Below are 16679 nucleotides of genomic sequence, written 5' to 3' on the forward strand. Positions count from 1 at the left end.
TATTTTCACACTATCAAATTATAACCATTTTCACAAAGGGTGCAGTATACAGGTAAGAATGGCAGTAAAGTCTGGGAGGCAGAGAGGAAATACTTTGAATGATGGTTGACAGATCAGAGCAGAGAGATTAAAGAGTTAGTTCATTCTTGGGACTAAATTAATAAATAGAAGTTTACAGACCTGTTTAGGGGTTGCACTTGCAAAAGACTTTTTTAGTTGTCAGGAGTGTTGTTTTGTTCAGCCCTTTTTGAGTTCTGTTTACCTTTCCTGAGCTATGCATCTTGAGTTCTGCTGGAGTAATCAAAGGCTTGGTATTTCTCAGTCAGTGATTTATTTTCTTAATAAAAATCTTCTCTCTAAATATCTTCTCTTTTAAAGATTTAAACATTGCTGCTATCACTAATTTCTACACATTTTCCTAACCAAAACTTAATTTGTTACATGTCTATCATAATTTATCTTGATTCATTACTTGTTCGTATTTTCAGCCTGGGCATACAAGTCATGTTATGTTTAGTTCTTGCTATAAAGTTTTTGTGAAAATCAAGGTAACCTTTCCTCCTTTTGTGGGTTCTGCATTGGTTTTGCATCACTCTTTACAATTCAACATTAAGTAGCTCTGTCACATTAGTTTTAATGAAACCATTTACTCCTCTATTTTGGTGTGCTGGACTCATGAAAAGTTCTTTACAGGTGTGTATTTTGTGCCTATTGCCAGGTGATTGTGTTTACCTGATGAGAGACAGCCGTAGAACTCCAGATGGACACCCTGTCCGGCAGTCGTATCGGCTGCTGTCCCACATCAACAGGGAGAAACTCGATATTTTCCGCATTGAAAAACTCTGGAAAAATGAGAAGTATGTTCAAGGCATCTTTTAAATTTGAGACATTCCATACACCTACCTGTCAAAACACAGTAATGTTGTGGAAGTCTTGTCGTAGCTTAAAAATGCAGCACTGAACACGGTTCAGTTACAAAGGCTTGATGATTTCCCACTTGTCTCTGCTTGTGCTCCACAACTGCAAAGTAAAAACACGTAAGGTTGGAGGTTTAAGCAAGGGATAAGAGATAAAAGTTGATGCACTTTGCTCACTGTTGGAATAGGCTGAGAATACACACTGACAGCTGAATTGGCTCAGCTAACGATCACTGACTTGCTAAGCCACTGTAACATGATTAAATGCATATGCCCCAATGATAGCAGCACAATTAGTCTGCTGTGTTCGTAAAAACCACACTAGGAGTATTTGCACTTACTGAAGGAGATAAAGTTGAATGTGTAATGTTCACGTGACTTCGCTTTTCATCATTGCAAAAGTGCAAGATAGCTAATTTAAAATTAAGTGGAGGGCATTAAGTAATGTTGTATCACGGACTTACAGAAATAGTTGGGGTTTTTTTCCTTCTGTTTCTCTCTCTCCCTCTTACCTTTACACCTTCAAACAGAGAGGAGCGGTTTGCATTTGGTCATCATTATTTCCGTCCACATGAAACACATCATTCCCCTTCTCGAAAGTTTTATCACAATGAGCTCTTCCGGGTGCCATTGTATGAAATTATCCCCTTAGAGGCTGTGGTGGGAACGTGCTGTGTTCTTGACCTATACACCTACTGCAAAGGTAAGAAAACTTAACGGGGATGAGAAGTTAAATATAATACACCTTTCTAATAATTTGGAAAGTATGCTAAAATAGTTACTGCTGTAAAAAGGCCATAGCCAGTGTTTACAGGGTATCGGAGCTGAGGAAGCACTGCTGCTTTAGCACTGGGACAGGGATTTGTGTTTTAAGAGGGCCAGTACTGAAGAGACAGCAGCAGGGTGGGTTTGTGGTGGGCAGGGAAAGGAAAGTGATGGCAGTTGATAATTGTTTTTGCAAAAGTTTGGGTACCATTTGATTAGAGTATGCAGGTTTTCCTCTTAAATTGAGCTAGAGATGTGTCCCCTATCATGATTCTGGATCAAGGAGAACAGACAAGAATGCCTGCCATCCCACTGAACAGTTCTGACAGCCCCCTACTTCTCTTGACACTGTTTATGGGTTGTTTTTGTTCTAGTATACCATGTGTTTTCTCTTGAATCTGATTAACATTTTTTCCTATGTGCTTTGTTTTGAAACTGCAGGGAGGCCAAAGGGCGTGAAGGAGCAGGATGTATATATTTGTGATTACCGCCTTGATAAATCAGCTCATCTCTTCTACAAGATCCACCGTAATCGTTACCCCGTCTGCACCAAGCCCTATGCCTTTGACCACTTCCCCAAGAAACTCACGCCCAAGAGAGACTTTTCAGTAAGTGTTTCTTCTCTTAGCTTCCTTACTTTTTACTAGAAGACTGGACATATTTTTGGAAAGCCACTGGCTCTCTGTTTATGAATGAAGCTTGGTAAACCAAAGGAAGCTAACATATAAGCATGCACAGTCTGGATGAAAAGTTGGCTAGAAAGAAAGCTTGGAAAGAAAAAATTACTATAGACAGAGAATCTGCAGCTCAAATGCAAATAGATATTGAACAAATGGTAATGTCTGAGTTTAGAGATTGTGATTTCTGACCAAAATCTAGATGTTCCTTTCATTTAAGCCACTCCTGAGTGAAGGAAATCTTTAAACTCATTTTTCAGTCGCAGTTCTGCAACTATAAAATAATTTTATATGTTTTAGAGAATCACACAACATATAGTCCAATATGAGTCTGTTAGCCTGTCTGTGTCAGGCTTTCTTTCCTTTGGTGTGATCACTCCGTGTCTTAATAAACTTGCTTAAAAAATGTTTTTCAGCAGTACCTTTGAAGAGTGATTCCCAATACAGAAAAGCAGTATTTTCCTATTTCCATTTCCCTGCTCTATCAAATTACTTACTGCTTATTTTATATATAATTATCACTGAAAATGGATGTCAGAAAGACAGCAGACAGGCGGCAAAATCTTGAAGTAGTTTCCCTTAACATCCTCCATCTGAATATCTGTTCATTTCACTGTCTCATTTTCCCCAATTCCATGGAAGTAGCAACACTTCATGGTGTACATCTTCCTACACATCACTACTTTGTCCCTGAGCACAGAGGTATCAGACCTGGCAAATCTTTTGCAAGTAAGCACTTTTCTTCCTAGAAAGGGAGAGATTTTTGTAGTGAGTTTAGAGATGGTTCCAAACTTCTGCTGTGCAGAAAGCAAAGATTATTTTTATCATGATGAACCATGGCTTGAAATTTATTTAGAAGATATGAAAAGTCAGATAATGAGTCTGGCTCTTAACCTACTCTTATTATGCCTTCTCCTTGGAATTCATCTGATGTGCAAGATGTGCCAGCCATGCGCTGGCATTTCCGAAGTGTCAGATAGGCGAGTCCTGTATTGATACTTCCAGAAAATTTCATACACCAGAACTTTTTTTCCACTGTGAATTTTATTTGGTATTAAACATAATCTTTATTGTTGTTATAGCCTCATTATGTACCAGACAACTACAAGAGAAATGGAGGCAGGTGAGTCTTACCTACTAGATTGTTTGAGGAGAAGAGATGAGATAATCCTGTTTGTTTGTCAAGGGTCCACTCTTTTTCCTACCTTTCCCCTGGGTGCTATGGAAATACTAAGTTTAAATTATATAAAGCAATCCTCTGAACTTTCAAAGAGATAAAAGGGAACAAGTGAGGTTGGATAGAATATAGAAGCAGCTTTAGCATTGCTTAACAGTGTACATAAGGAAGAGTACAGAAGCCATTTTGAAAGTTAGCAGGAGCAGCTGAACGTGGGAGGTGGCAGAGCCCAGAACAAGAGCACCCAGGCTTCCCGCACAAAGGGAGATCAGATCCCTGAACAGACCTGCCCATGTTTGCATTGTAGCAAGAGCCAGTGCCAATGCGCTCTCTCAGTTCTGTTAGAGACTTTAAAATACCCCTCAGGAGCCATGACTGTTGCAGAAAAACGTCAGTAAGTGCTGAGCTCAACGATTTTGGAAGATAAAAACCCTTACAAATCGAAATGAAATAGCAGTTTGTTTTTAAAAGACTGCATTTGATGTTATGCAAGCAAGGTTATAGGAACATAGTCTCTCGTAGAGAGTAGCTGGTGGGTTTGAATGCATGTATGAAGTCAAATGACTGAGAATCCAGAAAGCCCCTTACCTGCTGAGAAGTCCTTGACTCACTAGTAATTGGCCTTTCAGGTGAGTGTCTGAAAAATTGTGGTATTTGAACCCTTCTTTTCCTGCTAGATCATCCTGGAAAACAGATCGCTCAAAACCACAGATTAAAGACTTAAACCAAGAAGATGATTCTCTTCCACTTATTGAGGATGTATTAGGAAACCAAGATCAAACTTCAAGCGAGATGCCTAGCCTAGAGGAGCCAGAAAAAGAGGCAGTCTCTAGTGAGACTTGTGAAACTGATAAAAAGGTGGAAGAAAGCAATTCCGACACAAGGCAGCTGTGCACTCCAGAAGAAAGGCGGCATAGTCAGAGAGAGAGACTTAATCAAATCCTGCTAAACCTCTTAGAGAAAATCCCAGGGAAAAATGGTGAGATTTTATGCTATGATTACACAATAGCATTTATTCTACAGATTTGTTTCCAGTTTGCTGCAGACAGTGTTGATAAAATAAATGTTTTTGTCTGAACTTATTGCTAGTGGACATTATTAATAGTTAATTTTCTTTGCAGTGATGTTTTCTTTTACAACAGTAGTAATTTCCACTCAATCCAAATTAAATTTCTCACAACTGGCACTATGTTTTGTATAATATTTTTAGTAACCACAAAAACTTTCTGAAGACAAATTCCTCACCATCATTCTGTGTCTACAACTGAGAAACTTAAGACATGCAAAGGAGGACTGAAGGGAATTTGGAGAATCTCTTGACCTTTAATGAACTTTCCATTGGGTTCTAAGTAACTTCTGTAGGTATTGTCTAAGCTGTAAAATAAGGGTGCAGTGGTTGCACTGGATAAGTATGTCTCTTTTTTTAATTTAAAGCCTAGGATGAGCTCTGTCCAGTCTCTGTCGTGTTCTCAGAGTTAATGCAAAATGATCGTGGACTCGTAGAATAATTTAGGTTGGAAGGATATTTGGAGGTCATCTGGTCCAAACATGACCCAAAGCAGTGCTAGCTTCGAACGCAAATCAGGTTGCTCAGCACCTTGTCCAGTGAAGTTTTAAATATCACTGTGGATGGAAACATCCTTGAAAGAGCTGCGAATAGGGAAATAGGAAAACTGTTACTCGTATCACCATCTTTTACCAAAAGCCTGTGGTCTGTTGCAGCTATTGATGTCACGTACTTACTGGAGGAAGGATCAGGAAGAAAACTGAGGCGGCGCACGCTCACCATCCCGGAGAGCAGCTTCAGGAAGTGATGCCACGAGAGGAAACTGTGGTCTGGAGTCTCCTACAAGGTCTGCTGAGGACTGAGGGCAGGAGCCCAACTTCCTCTGCACCAGCAAAGGAAAAGAGGGCAGCAGAAAACTGACAAATATACAAACAGTTAGCACTTAGATGTCTGGGTTGGCAGGTTGCCCTGCCCTGCTCTGCAGTGCTCTTATGGTGTGTGTGTTGTTGGGCGTGCCTTGTATTGATGTTAGGTACTGAGAAAAACCTCGTGGTTATTGTCTAGGATGGTCAAATTTAATTTATTTTTGCTTGATATTCCCACTCAGAGGAAAAAAAAAAAAAAAAAATGAAAAATTTGGGGAGGTAGGAAGGATAAGGACTGACTTACTCTGATGAGAATATTCCCCATGTTCACCAATTAACCTGTGATTGTACAAGATACTGTTGGCAGCGCCATGGCCCATGCCAGTGAATGAAATCCAGATGGGAGGGTGAAGGCCCAGTGGCTTAAAATGAAAGGCTGCCCTAAAGTTGTGGCCTCCAATTTGCACAAGTTCCAAGAAGAGAGAAACGTACCCAAACTTGCGAACGGTTCACCATGGAACGGCCAGTGCACACATGTACCTTTGGTCTGTGACAAAGGAGAAACTTCCAGAGTCACCTTGGAGCAAAGCAGGAGTTGGCTGGTTGAGGCACTTGTTCTGCGTCGGGGAGGGAGCGGGGTGTGATTTTTTTCACTTTTTTCTGCAGAGAAATTTTATAAAGCAAGTCAAATCCTGACAACACCATTGCTGTTGGTTTTTTTGATAAGCTGTGGTTCTCGTGTGTCTAGTGTGTTGTGCAAATTAAAATCTGTTAAAAGAAAAAGAAAAAGGAAAAAAAAAAAAAAAAAGGAAACTTCACTACATGAACCGTCAAGCAGTATTCAGAGCGAGTATTTGTTGTGAACTGTAGAATATATCAACTGCTAACACTATTCTTGTGTTCTGGTTGTACAGCTTAAAAATGTCCGTCTCTTAAATTAAGAGACAGTGTATCTCGCGCCGCCCTCTCTCTCTGCCCTGACAAAAGTATTACTCCTGAAAGCAGCAGCCGGGGCACGGATTTCTCCCTGCATGGGATTGCGATTGCCGTCGCGCAGCACGACGCAGTGCGGCCGCGGGGCTCCCTGCCCTGCCCGCCGCGCAGCGCCGCGGGCCGTCAGCCAGGCTGTGGCGAAGGGAGGGGGTGCTCGGCATACGCTGCCCCTTGAAAATGGCTTTGCTTTTTTGTCTTTCAGACGTACATATGCATATACAGTCCTGTTTTAGATGTTCTTATAAGAAAACCAGTTTTTAATGTGCCAAGTTGTATATATCTGCTGCGTGGATGTAAAGCAATACAGTAGTTACATGTTCCTTTTTAATGGACCAAGCTTGTCCTAATGTACATTCTTGTTATTATTATAATTATTTTACTCTTAGTGGAACATGACTCATTCCATTAACTTTTATGTGTTGATTTAAAAAGAAAAAAAAAAAAAAGAAAGGAAAAAACCCTTTGAGAAAAAATATTTTATTAAAAAAAAAAAAGAAATAAGAAAATAGTTTGGAATATTTTCTTACTGTAGAGAAGCACTGTACAGTACCAGGAACCCTGAGTATAAAATACTCGTGCGTGTAGTAGGAATATCGCATGTCCAAAATCTTGAGTTGTCTCATTTAGTTTAAAACAGAAATCATTGTCTCAAATGGTGTTAAACACTAAAAAGTTTTTAAAAAATAAAGTGCGTACAGAAGCGAGACACTAGCTCTGTCATTTTATCTTTCTTTTGTTGAAAGACTAAACAAAATGTTTTTTAGACAATCAAATGTTAGGTAAGTGCAAAGAATTGTTTTTCTTACTGGTGTAGAAATTAATGACTTTTTTTATTTTTCGGTTATTTTATAATAATGAGAAGACCAGTGTGTCACCAGGATCGCTGTTTTAAGACCAGGAAGCACTACATTATTGCAAATAGATATGAACTCTTAGTCTGCATGGGTGTAGGCTGTGTGATTGCTGAAAATAAATGCTGCTAATATATTTCCTTTTTACAAAGCATATCTAAATAGATCATTGTTTTGATGTTAATCTTTGTAAATTATGTATTACCAATTTTAACATTGGATGTAATTGCATAAAAAGCCTGCATCTCAATCCTGAGAGAGTCTAGTATTAAATGGAAAATCTTTTCCTATCGATGACTTGTGGGGTTTTCTTTGACATGTCTTCAATTTTCTTTTCTTGCCTCTTTGTCTCAATCACTCCTGTCACGTTCTGACCCTTACGGCCGCTTTTCCGGGTCTTGCTGCCCCGTCTCTTTCAAATTTCCAATTGCGTGATGGCTCTTTGCAAGGATTTCATCTGATGCTGATGGTTCTCCGGGTCAGACCTTGGCAGGAGGGATGATGCCAGCGTGCGTACAGCGACAGGAGCATCGGCGCGGTTGGGTAGTCGCAGGGTGCGCAGCCGTGATCAGACATAATGGCAGGTGGAGGACATGAACCGTTAAATCCACAAATTTAACGCCTGTTCCCACACTATAAACCCCCGGTACCTGGCGCTGTGCCCCCCCCCGTGCCTGCGCAGACAGCAGAGGCGGTTCTGTCGCCGTCACTGCCGCCTCTCTCGGAGGCAGCACACTTACCCCCGCCAGAATTCGCACTGAGTTACGTCGCGCAAGTGACACTGTCCCCACCGTTACCCAAAAGCCGAGCTGTGGGAGCTGCTGGCCTGAGCACCTACCCTCACCCTGCCCACGGCAGGAACAGAGAACCTGGGTGTCCCTTCACCCTGTCCCAAGGCTGCATCAACCTCGCCTCCCCGCTGATGGGCTGGCCCTGACGGGATACAGGCCTTACAAAGCTTTTAGGGCTTTAACTTCCTCCAGTTCAAAAGTGGTTCCTGGGAATAAATTTGGTAACTGTTTGCATTAGTCACTCGGGAATGGAATAGCTTCTTGATGACCCCGCCCTTTAATTTAACTTGATTCTTCCTTTTACCTCCTAGCCTGAAGCTCTATGGTCATTAAAATGCTCTTGACCCATACCCTTGTCTTCCTTTTAAACTAAAGATACCACCCCAAGAATTGCAGTGGGGTTGTTTTTATTTAAAAAAAAAGCTTTCAAGTACCTGGAGTCATCTGCTGACTTGACCCCATTTCAAAGTCCAGAAGCAGCTGCGGCATTCACGCAAACCTACTTAAGGCAAACTAAATAACACTCCAATTAAGATACGATGGCCCTTGTCTGAAGAGTAAAAATTCCAGCGAGAGAAATGAAAATGAGCACAGACTGAAAAGAGTGCTGCTTTAGCCTCGGAGCAGAACACAACCTGTTGAAGCACGGTCTCCTTTGCCACTGAAACGGTGAAAGAAGGATGAAACGTGGTTCTGGGGCTGCAAGCAAGAACACTGGCCCAACTGGTGCCCCTACACCAAGCTGCCGTTGACTCGCGGCCTTTTGCTGGATGCCCCCCAGTACAGCCATGTCTCTCTCTTACTGGGGAGCCCAGTACAAAACGCAAAGAGTGTGGCATGAAATCACAAGCAATGAGGAAAAAAACTTGAAAAAAAAAAAAAATTACAAGCCCTCCATCCTGTGACAGGATTAATTAAAATAACTAATCAACAAACTAACCAATGCATACCTTTACCAGCGCCGTGCAGCTTCCATCTTGGCTCCCCCCTGGCCGGTGGTGTACAGTGTGCACTTTTCCAGGGACGTGTCTGGCTCTGGCTGGCTGCAGATGCCTCTTCCTACACTGTGTAGGAGACTGGGCCCTTCCCACCAAGGGCTGCTGCCTTACTGGGCTCTGGGGCTGCTACCTGGCAGTGTTCAGGCGAGCACCAGCACAGCCCCAGCACATGCTGGCTTCTCCCACAAGAGCATTTACTCGCCCAGCACCAGCCCAGGCCACCACCCCAGGGACCCATGTGGCCATTTCCAGCCCCCCCCTGCAACCACAAGGATCCATTCACACATGCAGACACGAGTCGCAACCTTTATTTCCAGCTTTTTTTCCGCCCCCCCCCAGGAATAAGCTCATTGGCGCGGTTACAACTATTTACAGAGTGCTGGGACTGCACAGCAGCAGCTGGAGCTGGCCTGGGCCACCAGCCCCAGGGCAGAGCAGGGCAGGTGGAGGTGGTGGCAGGACATGACAGCACAGAGACGACATACAGGACCGAGTATGGCACAGGGACAGAGGCTTTCCCCACCCCCAGCCCTTCCCCAGCACAGGTGTGGGCAGCAGCTGAGGAAACATAAACCAGAGCAGTTCCCAAATGGGAGCCATGGTTTAGTGCCAGCAGGTCGCTGGGGACACGCACAGCGGTGGCTCAGGGGGATGCACCCATGGCAGACAGTAACGTCATGCAAACGAGCAGCAGCAACGGGCACCAGGGCTGGGTCCCCTGCAGAACTGCCAGCCCCGAAGGCGGTGAAGCCCTGGCAGGCGACCATCCTTTCCGGAGGTGGCACCTGCTTCGGCAAGCTCAGCTGCTTCCTCAGGTCTCCTCCGCCTCCTCACAAAACCAGGGATGTGTAACCGACAGGAACTAGGCCAGTGCTGTTTCCATGGCAGCAGCGGATCCAGTCTTCATCCACAGTGGAGAGCAGCTGCAGGATGTCCCCTTTTTGGAAGCTCAGGTGACCATCGGTGGTGCCCCTGTGGTCACACAGCGCCCGAACTGCCCTGCACAACAATCACCATTGGGGATTCGCCTCCCCCTGGGCCCCAGGTACCCCTGAGAGAGGCTCCCCCCGGACTCGGGAGAGGGTTTGATGCTCCAAGTGTGGAGCCAGCGACGCCAGCTGATGCTGGATTTCACTGAGAAGCCACATCACAAAAACATTCTGCCAAGCAGACCCGCGGAGCAGCAGCAGAGCGTGAGCCACTCTTGTGCGGATGTGGTGGGGAGATCACTACGGCTTTTCCAACCTGCCCCAGTTTGGTCAGAGCTGCCACGTGGTTGCTCCAAACAAGCAGCTCTGAATCCAGAAAGCACATGAGAGAAAGAAAAGGCTCAAAATTCCCCCTCCCCAAGATGTCTGCAGAACACAACTGACCACAGCCAGCAGATACACAGGCTCACCCAAAGCTCAGCAGGAGATGCAGGAATCCCAGAGGGCAGGGCCGAGGTACAAGTTAACAACAAGGAGTGGTGCAAGCCTTTCCCTAGAAAAGGCTTGTAGGATATCCAGCCCAGGTCTGGAAACAGCCCCTGTTTCTCCCCACCAGAGAAAAATTTACCACCAGCCCTCCAGCCCCAAACACCGCAGAGCCCGGCCTCACCTGCAGGTCTGCGGTGAAGCTGACGTGTTCCTCTCTGGCTGTTCCTGAGCACGGGTCTTCTCAGATGCCAGCCCCTTCACCACCACAGACAGGACGCGTGCGCTGGGGGACAGCCAGATAGAAGGTCTCCTGTCACAAAGCAAAGGAAGTCACAAGCTCATCTGAGAAGCCTTTTTCCACCCATTCTGCTTAGATTATTCTATTGATCTAGGAGCTGACAAGGGCCCTATCAAGCACCACCAAGCCTCCCTCATGAGCTCCTGCCACTCTAAAGGACCGATGCCATGCAATGGCACCAGCACCTGGGACGTGCACTAATCCCAGGAGCGCAAAACCTGGGTAATGGGCAGTACCAGACACCCCACGAGGCCGGCGAGCCCCATGGTGTGCTCTCCACTCATTGCCTGGGGGAAAAACCCTCAGCACATGCTGCTTCCCCTGCCCTGCCTGCCCAAGCTGGATCTTACCTGGATCTAGCTGAGATGGCGTCAGGACTGGGAGGGAAGCTCCTGGCAGAGGTGCTGGTGGCTCCAAAGAGCCGGCCCAGCCAGTTACCCTTGTCAGGACCAGGAGGACCACCCGCCTCTGGGTCAGAGGATGCTGCCCGATTCCTATCCGCACAAGGCTCTGGGGAAACAGCCAGGAGTTTCTCTCCAGCAGCAGGATCATCTGGCTTGGTGGGTACTCCAGCTCCAGCAGGCAGCATGAGGTCTTCAGGGGAAGAGGTCCCAGAGGTGTCAGCACTGCTGCTGGGCTTTGGACTGGAGAGTTCAGGGATAGCTTTGGTCTGAAGGAGCTGCAGCTCCATGCCTCTAGGCTCATTCACGGATGTTTGGGACCGCACAGCCTGGCTGGGGCTGGAATCCCCTGCAGCCGTTCGCAGCTTTGTCCACCAGACGAAGGGGAACGTTTCCTTGCTAGGAGCAGCATAAATCCTGGAGGCCTGGCTCAGCTGGCCCCACCAGCCGCTGAGGCCAGCCCCGGCATCCCGAGGGTCTGCCTCGGGCCTGTGGGTCTCTGGGGAGCTGTCAGCTCCCAGGAAAGCACGACTGAGCTGGTCACCCCACCGCAGCACATGCTGGAAGGTCTGCTGCAGGGCAGCCCTGACCTGGGGACCAGGGACCAGCCCCCGCGCAGCTCCTTGGGTCTGGGCGCTTGTGCTGCCCTCAGCACCCGCTGCTCGCCCCAGAGTATCGGGGGGGATCTCATCTTCCAGGCTGGCCCCTGCAGCACTGCTCTGGCCCTCCAGAGAAGGCTGCACAGCCCCCCGAGCCTGAGCAGAGTGATGGGCAAGAGACAGGGGTGACTCCAGCCGACGGGACAAGGGTCTTACATCCATGGAGAGATGGTGGTGTTCAAAGAGCAGGTCAAGGTGGAAAGTCAGCACTGAGAGGGGCTGGATGAGCAGCAGCAGTTCATCAGCGAGGTGAGGAAGAGGGCCTTGGCTCAGGGCAAAGAAGGCCGTGGGTGAATACAACACAGAGATTACACCTAGGAGATACAGACAGTGCTGAATAGATGCAAAATGCTCTACCCTTGTCCACACATCCCTCCCAGGACCAGCTGGGCTGCCCTAGCAGGTCAGACAGCCTTCTGCTCGGAGTTGTATGGAAGATGCACCATGGAAAACTATGCCCTTATTCCCTACGGAAATCCCAGCCAAGCATTGTGAGTGGAACAGGTATGGGATTATCACCCTGGCAAGTAGGAAAGGACTTGGATGGGCACTGCGTCCTTACCACGGCTCTCCTGCAGGTGTGAGATCCACAGCTCCAGCTGCTTAATGCTAAACAAGACAAAGGGAACCCATGTTAGAGCTCTTGGGACTCTGTTCCAATCTGCCATCACAGAAAGGACAGCCTGGGCCAGCAGCGCCAGTGCCAATACTCACTTCAAAAGGCCGAGGATAAAGGCATGAAACTTCTGTCTGGTGCTGTTGAGAGGGGCCAGCCCAGCCACATGCCAGCACAGGGAGTGGAGAGAGCGGGTGTTGGGGCCTGTGGAATACACAACACAAAGTCACTGCTCTGGGCGTACATCCTCCCCCAGAGTCTGGGCTGCAAAAGGACTCCAGACACCTTGAGATGACAACATTTCCAAGAGCACGTTTCTCACGCTGACCTGTCTTTACAGAGGCTTCCACCACACTCCAGGGGGAATTCTTCCTCTGGCCTGTGATAATATCCTTCTGAAATGGCTTCAGCCCATCCTCCACCAAGGCATAGAGCGCAGGGCAGAGAGTGTGCAGCAGCAGATAACCCACATCTGGGCTGAGCCGGCTGTCTCCCAGCTGAGCCTGAAGTAGAGAGGCACAAGGAGAGGAGAGCGGGAGGAAGAGCAGCACCTAACCCTGAGCCTGCAAGGAGGGATGGTGGGATCCTCCCCCTGGAGCTCCCAAAGCCTGCATGGCCTGTCCTCACCCCTGCCCACCCCAGAGCCTCAGCTCAGACCCTCACCTTCTGCACCAGGTTCCGTGCAGTGCTGAAGTGGGCGATAACCTTATCCACGGCGGTGCTGATGGCGATCAGCAGGGCTGTTGGACGGCAGAAAGGAAAACGTCAAATGTGGCCCCCAACCCCACTGCGAGGCTGGCTGGGGCTGACTGGCATCGCACCAGCGGGGAACCAGCGCTGGGCACCAGGGCCTGGATGCTGTGGGTAACCGAGCATCCCAGGCTGTTGCCATGGGAACCTGTAGCTCCCAGGGGCTGGGATGAAGGAGACGCCCTATCCAAGGGGGGACAAGGCCAGGATAGAGACATGGCCAGGAGACACCCCCACCCCTCCAAGGTGTTTTTCAAGATGCCGGGGGCAGCCCCATGCCCGCTCCCCGGCTCCACAGCACCATCTGCCGAGATGCCGGCAGCCCTGCCCGCCCCGCCAACACCCCCCCTCCCCCCCCCCCGGCAGCCCCGCTCCGGGACAGGGCGGACCCGGCAGAGCCTTCGGAGGGGAAACCGCCGCGGCCCCGCGGCCGTTACCTTTCTTCTCTTCCCCCCGGGGGTGACGGGGTCCCTCCGTGCTCCCCCCGCCGGGCCGGGCGGCTCCCGGGGAGGCTCCAGCGGCGGGCGGCGGAGGCCTGGCTGAAGAGAGCGGGGCGGCGGGGTCAGGGGGGGCCGGGGAGGGGGCGGCGAGACCCCGACCCCACTCACCGCGGGCAGCGCCGGGGCCGGGCGGGTCCCGCTCGCTCATGGAACCGGAGGGGACGGCGGGGCGAAGGGCGGCGGGCGGAGCGGAGCGGAGCGGGGCCGGGCTGGGCCCCACCGCCCGCCCAGGGCCCGTCCCCGCGGGCCGGGGAAGGGGAAGGGCCAGCGGGCAGGGCGACGATGTGCCGCCGCGGCGGAGCCAGCCCGGCCCCGGGCAGCCGGGAAAGGCCGGCGGGACGCAGCCCCCCAGCCACGGCCGCTGCGCCGGAGCCTGAGGCTCCTCCCCGCCCCGATCCGTCCCCTAAAGGGCGACGGCCCCGCACCCACTCCAGAAGGATCCCAAACTCTTACCCTCCTTGCAGACCTCGTCTCCTCTCTTGACCGTCCCTGGCACCCAGAGGTTCCCACCGGGTCTCCCAAGCCTCCAAACCAGGGCCTCTTTATCGCAGCCAGAGCTCGGCCCCTTGTCTCCAGGCAGACAGCTTCGCAGTAGCAGCCCCCCTTCCTCGGTGTCCCCTGGCTGCCCCTCCACGATGGGCTGCAGTCCCAGGCGGGATCTCCTCCTCTTCAGCTGGTGGCTATCCATGGGTGCCAGCAACTGTCTACCCAGTGGCACCCAGCCCGAGCCGTCGCAGCCCACGGCTGTCTCGGGGGGTGCAGGGGGGTGCTGGGGGGCCACCGGCTCTGCCCGCCCACCTGGCTGGCCCTTGGGCTTGTTGGAGGCATTGCGGTAGCGCAGCTCCTTGAACGTTGTCACCTCTCTCTGCTTGGAACTGGGAGGTCTGGCTGGCCAGTCCTGCTGGAGCTGGGGCCGGCTTGGCTCCTGGCCCACAGCGCTGGAGAGGAGCTCACTCGGAGGTGGCAGCTCCGTGTCAGGTGAGAATACGATCAGCCAGTCACTCCGGTCAGCCCTGGCCTGAGCAAGAATAGGCCCAGCAGCGTTCCTCTTCCTCTTCTGGGCGAGCTCATGGAAGGAGGTGATAGTCTTCTTGGTCACATCTCGGCAGAGCTCACCCAAGCCAGGCTCTGGCTGCGCAGGCAGGAGCGGCTGCTCTGCTCTGTGCCCACTGAGAACCTGCAGCCGTCGCCGGGGCCGGGGGGGCACGGGCGGGGGGAGGCTGCCAGCCCGGGGTCGTGGCTCTGGAGCTCTGGTCAGACTGGGATCGCACCGTCCTGCCGTAGGCGGTGCTGGAGGCGCAGCATCGGGGTCGGGCAGGGGGTTGCAGTTAGGGTCTAGGTCAGCACAGATGCTGGTGGTCTCCTGCGCTGCCGCACTGGGAGAGGGCTCATCGCACTGGGAGTCAAGCGAGCTGCTGCTGCAGAGGCTGTCTGGGCTCTCTCCAGCCAGGGTGTCTGGTCTCTGGAGCACTGGGGGGTTGAGGTTGGCATCTCTTCCATCACATGTCCTACCCTGGTCAGCCAGCAACCTGCCATCCTGCGTGTCTTCTACAGGACTGATGTTGGGCTGATTTTCAGGGGATTGGGACTCTTCTCTGGAGAACCCCTTGAAGTACACAGAGACTGGGGAATCATCCAAGCTGAAATCCGAACAGCTACTGACAGAGGAGGAGGAGGAAGCCAGATCACAAGGGGGATCACAAGGGGAAGCCACCTTCTCCCCAGCATGCAGGCAGGGGAAATCTTCTTGAGCTGCCTGGTTCTGGAGATCCAGCGTCACTGGCTCCTGAGTATGGGACTCACAACACCGGCATTTTAAGGAGGGATTGTTGGAATTGGCATCCACTTGCTCACAGTTCTCTGGGCAGTCACTGCAGCTGGTCTGGTCTCCTCCCCCCATGGAGCCAGAGGTCTCTTGGAGCTCTGGGTGCCGGGAGAGGTGTAGCCCCAGGGAGATGTGCTGCAGATGGATGTGGTTGAGGTTGCACAGCAGGCTTTTCTTCGGAGCCAGCATGATGCTGCCTCACTGGGAGTGCCAGGGCTCCTCAGAGAGCCCCACAGCTCTTCAGTCCATCCAGCTCCCTGCAAACATCAAATGCCCTTTCAGTCAGTGGGGAAGAAGGCAGCAGCACAAGCCTGGAGAGGAATGGTCAGGGCAAGGGGGATGGCAGTGACCTTGTGGCAGCCACCGAACAGGGAAGGGGCAGCAGCCTGAGACCAGTGTCAGGGCTTGGGGGTTCAGAGGCAGGAATATGCCCAGCAGAGAGGGGCTGCCCCACAGCTCCCCACTGAGCTCAGGCCTATCCAGCCAGTTGCTGAAGCCAGGGAGCCAGCAGCTGATCCCCAGAGCAAGACCTGAGCACGGTCCAAGGAAGCTCTGGCCAGTCCAGGCGGCTGCAGCAGGGCTGAATTCCCTCTGCTGGGTCTCAACCGTCAGGATCGCCTCAGAGATGCCATCAGGGAGAAAACGCCCTTGAAATCTCAGCCGGGGAAGGTCTCGGCCAAGGGACGGTGACACCACTGGCATGCCGAGGCCCAGGGCACGGCCAAAGGCACAGACGAGGAGACGCCCGGCCCTGGCCCGGCCTCAAAACCCGCTGCAGACCTGGCAGCCGCTGCAGCTTCTGCCGCATCGCTCGGCCCTCGCCCTGCCGAGGGGGAAGCGCCGGCCCCGGGCATCTGCGGCGGCCGCGGGCCGGGGCCGGGCAGCTCAGAGCCCGGGCGGCCTCGGGCTGCGACCCGGCCCCGAGCACCCACCGGGGCTGGAGGGACCAGCGACCCCTTCCCTTCCCCTCTCTGCTGCCCCCTCCACCCTTTTACTCCCCCCCCCCTCCCCGTTCCCTCCCTCGGCCCCAGCCCCGCTCACCTCGTCGCGCTGCGGCGGCGACTGCGGCTGGCGGGAGGGAGGAGCCCCGCCCCCGCCCCCTGCCCCGCCCCCTGCCCCGCCCCCGAACAGCGCCGGGAGGGGCCGGCAGCCCCCCCCACACACACACACC

At 51.2% G+C, this 16679-nt stretch overlaps 2 protein-coding genes across 3 annotated transcripts in view; one reads left to right on the plus strand and one right to left on the minus strand.

Annotated features, from left to right (window-relative positions):
- The window catches only part of ASH1L (ASH1 like histone lysine methyltransferase), a 63611-nt gene extending 56069 nt beyond the window's left edge, over positions 1-7542 (plus strand). For both annotated transcript variants that reach the window (XM_042784512.1, XM_032985423.2), the window contains exons 23-28: positions 719-857; positions 1448-1620; positions 2124-2290; positions 3442-3482; positions 4214-4515; positions 5259-7542. In XM_042784512.1, coding sequence (XP_042640446.1) covers positions 719-857; positions 1448-1620; positions 2124-2290; positions 3442-3482; positions 4214-4515; positions 5259-5350 — 914 coding nt within the window. In that variant the 3' untranslated portion in view covers positions 5351-7542. The remainder of the gene's footprint in view (positions 1-718; positions 858-1447; positions 1621-2123; positions 2291-3441; positions 3483-4213; positions 4516-5258) is intronic.
- A 1785-nt stretch (positions 7543-9327) lies between these two features.
- On the minus strand, positions 9328-16601 carry RUSC1 (RUN and SH3 domain containing 1). Its single transcript, XM_042785475.1, has 10 exons — positions 16550-16601; positions 14137-15765; positions 13621-13722; positions 13097-13173; positions 12762-12936; positions 12532-12637; positions 12380-12426; positions 11108-12131; positions 10641-10769; positions 9328-10040 (listed from the first exon to the last, which is right to left on the minus strand). Exons 2-10 carry the CDS (start codon positions 15695-15697, stop codon positions 9872-9874), a joined length of 3390 nt encoding a protein of 1129 aa, XP_042641409.1. The 5' UTR covers positions 15698-15765; positions 16550-16601; the 3' UTR covers positions 9328-9871.
- Between the last annotated feature and the right edge of the window lie 78 nt (positions 16602-16679).

This window comes from Tyto alba, unplaced genomic scaffold (genome assembly GCF_018691265.1).
Source record: "Tyto alba isolate M040663 unplaced genomic scaffold, T.alba_DEE_v4.0 Super-Scaffold_8, whole genome shotgun sequence".
Taxonomy (NCBI): domain Eukaryota; kingdom Metazoa; phylum Chordata; class Aves; order Strigiformes; family Tytonidae; genus Tyto; species Tyto alba.

Coding starts and splice junctions, on each gene's coding strand:
- RUSC1 (XM_042785475.1), bottom strand. CDS start 15,697: ATGCTGGCTCCGAAGAAAAGCCTGCTGTGCAACCTCAACCACATCCAT. Junction 13,174..13,620: donor CCGGGGGGAAGAGAAGAAAG/GTAACGGCCGCG, acceptor GCCGTCCAACAG/CCCTGCTGATCGCCATCAGC. Junction 10,770..11,107: donor GCCATCTCAGCTAGATCCAG/GTAAGATCCAGC, acceptor GCTTTGTGACAG/GAGACCTTCTATCTGGCTGT.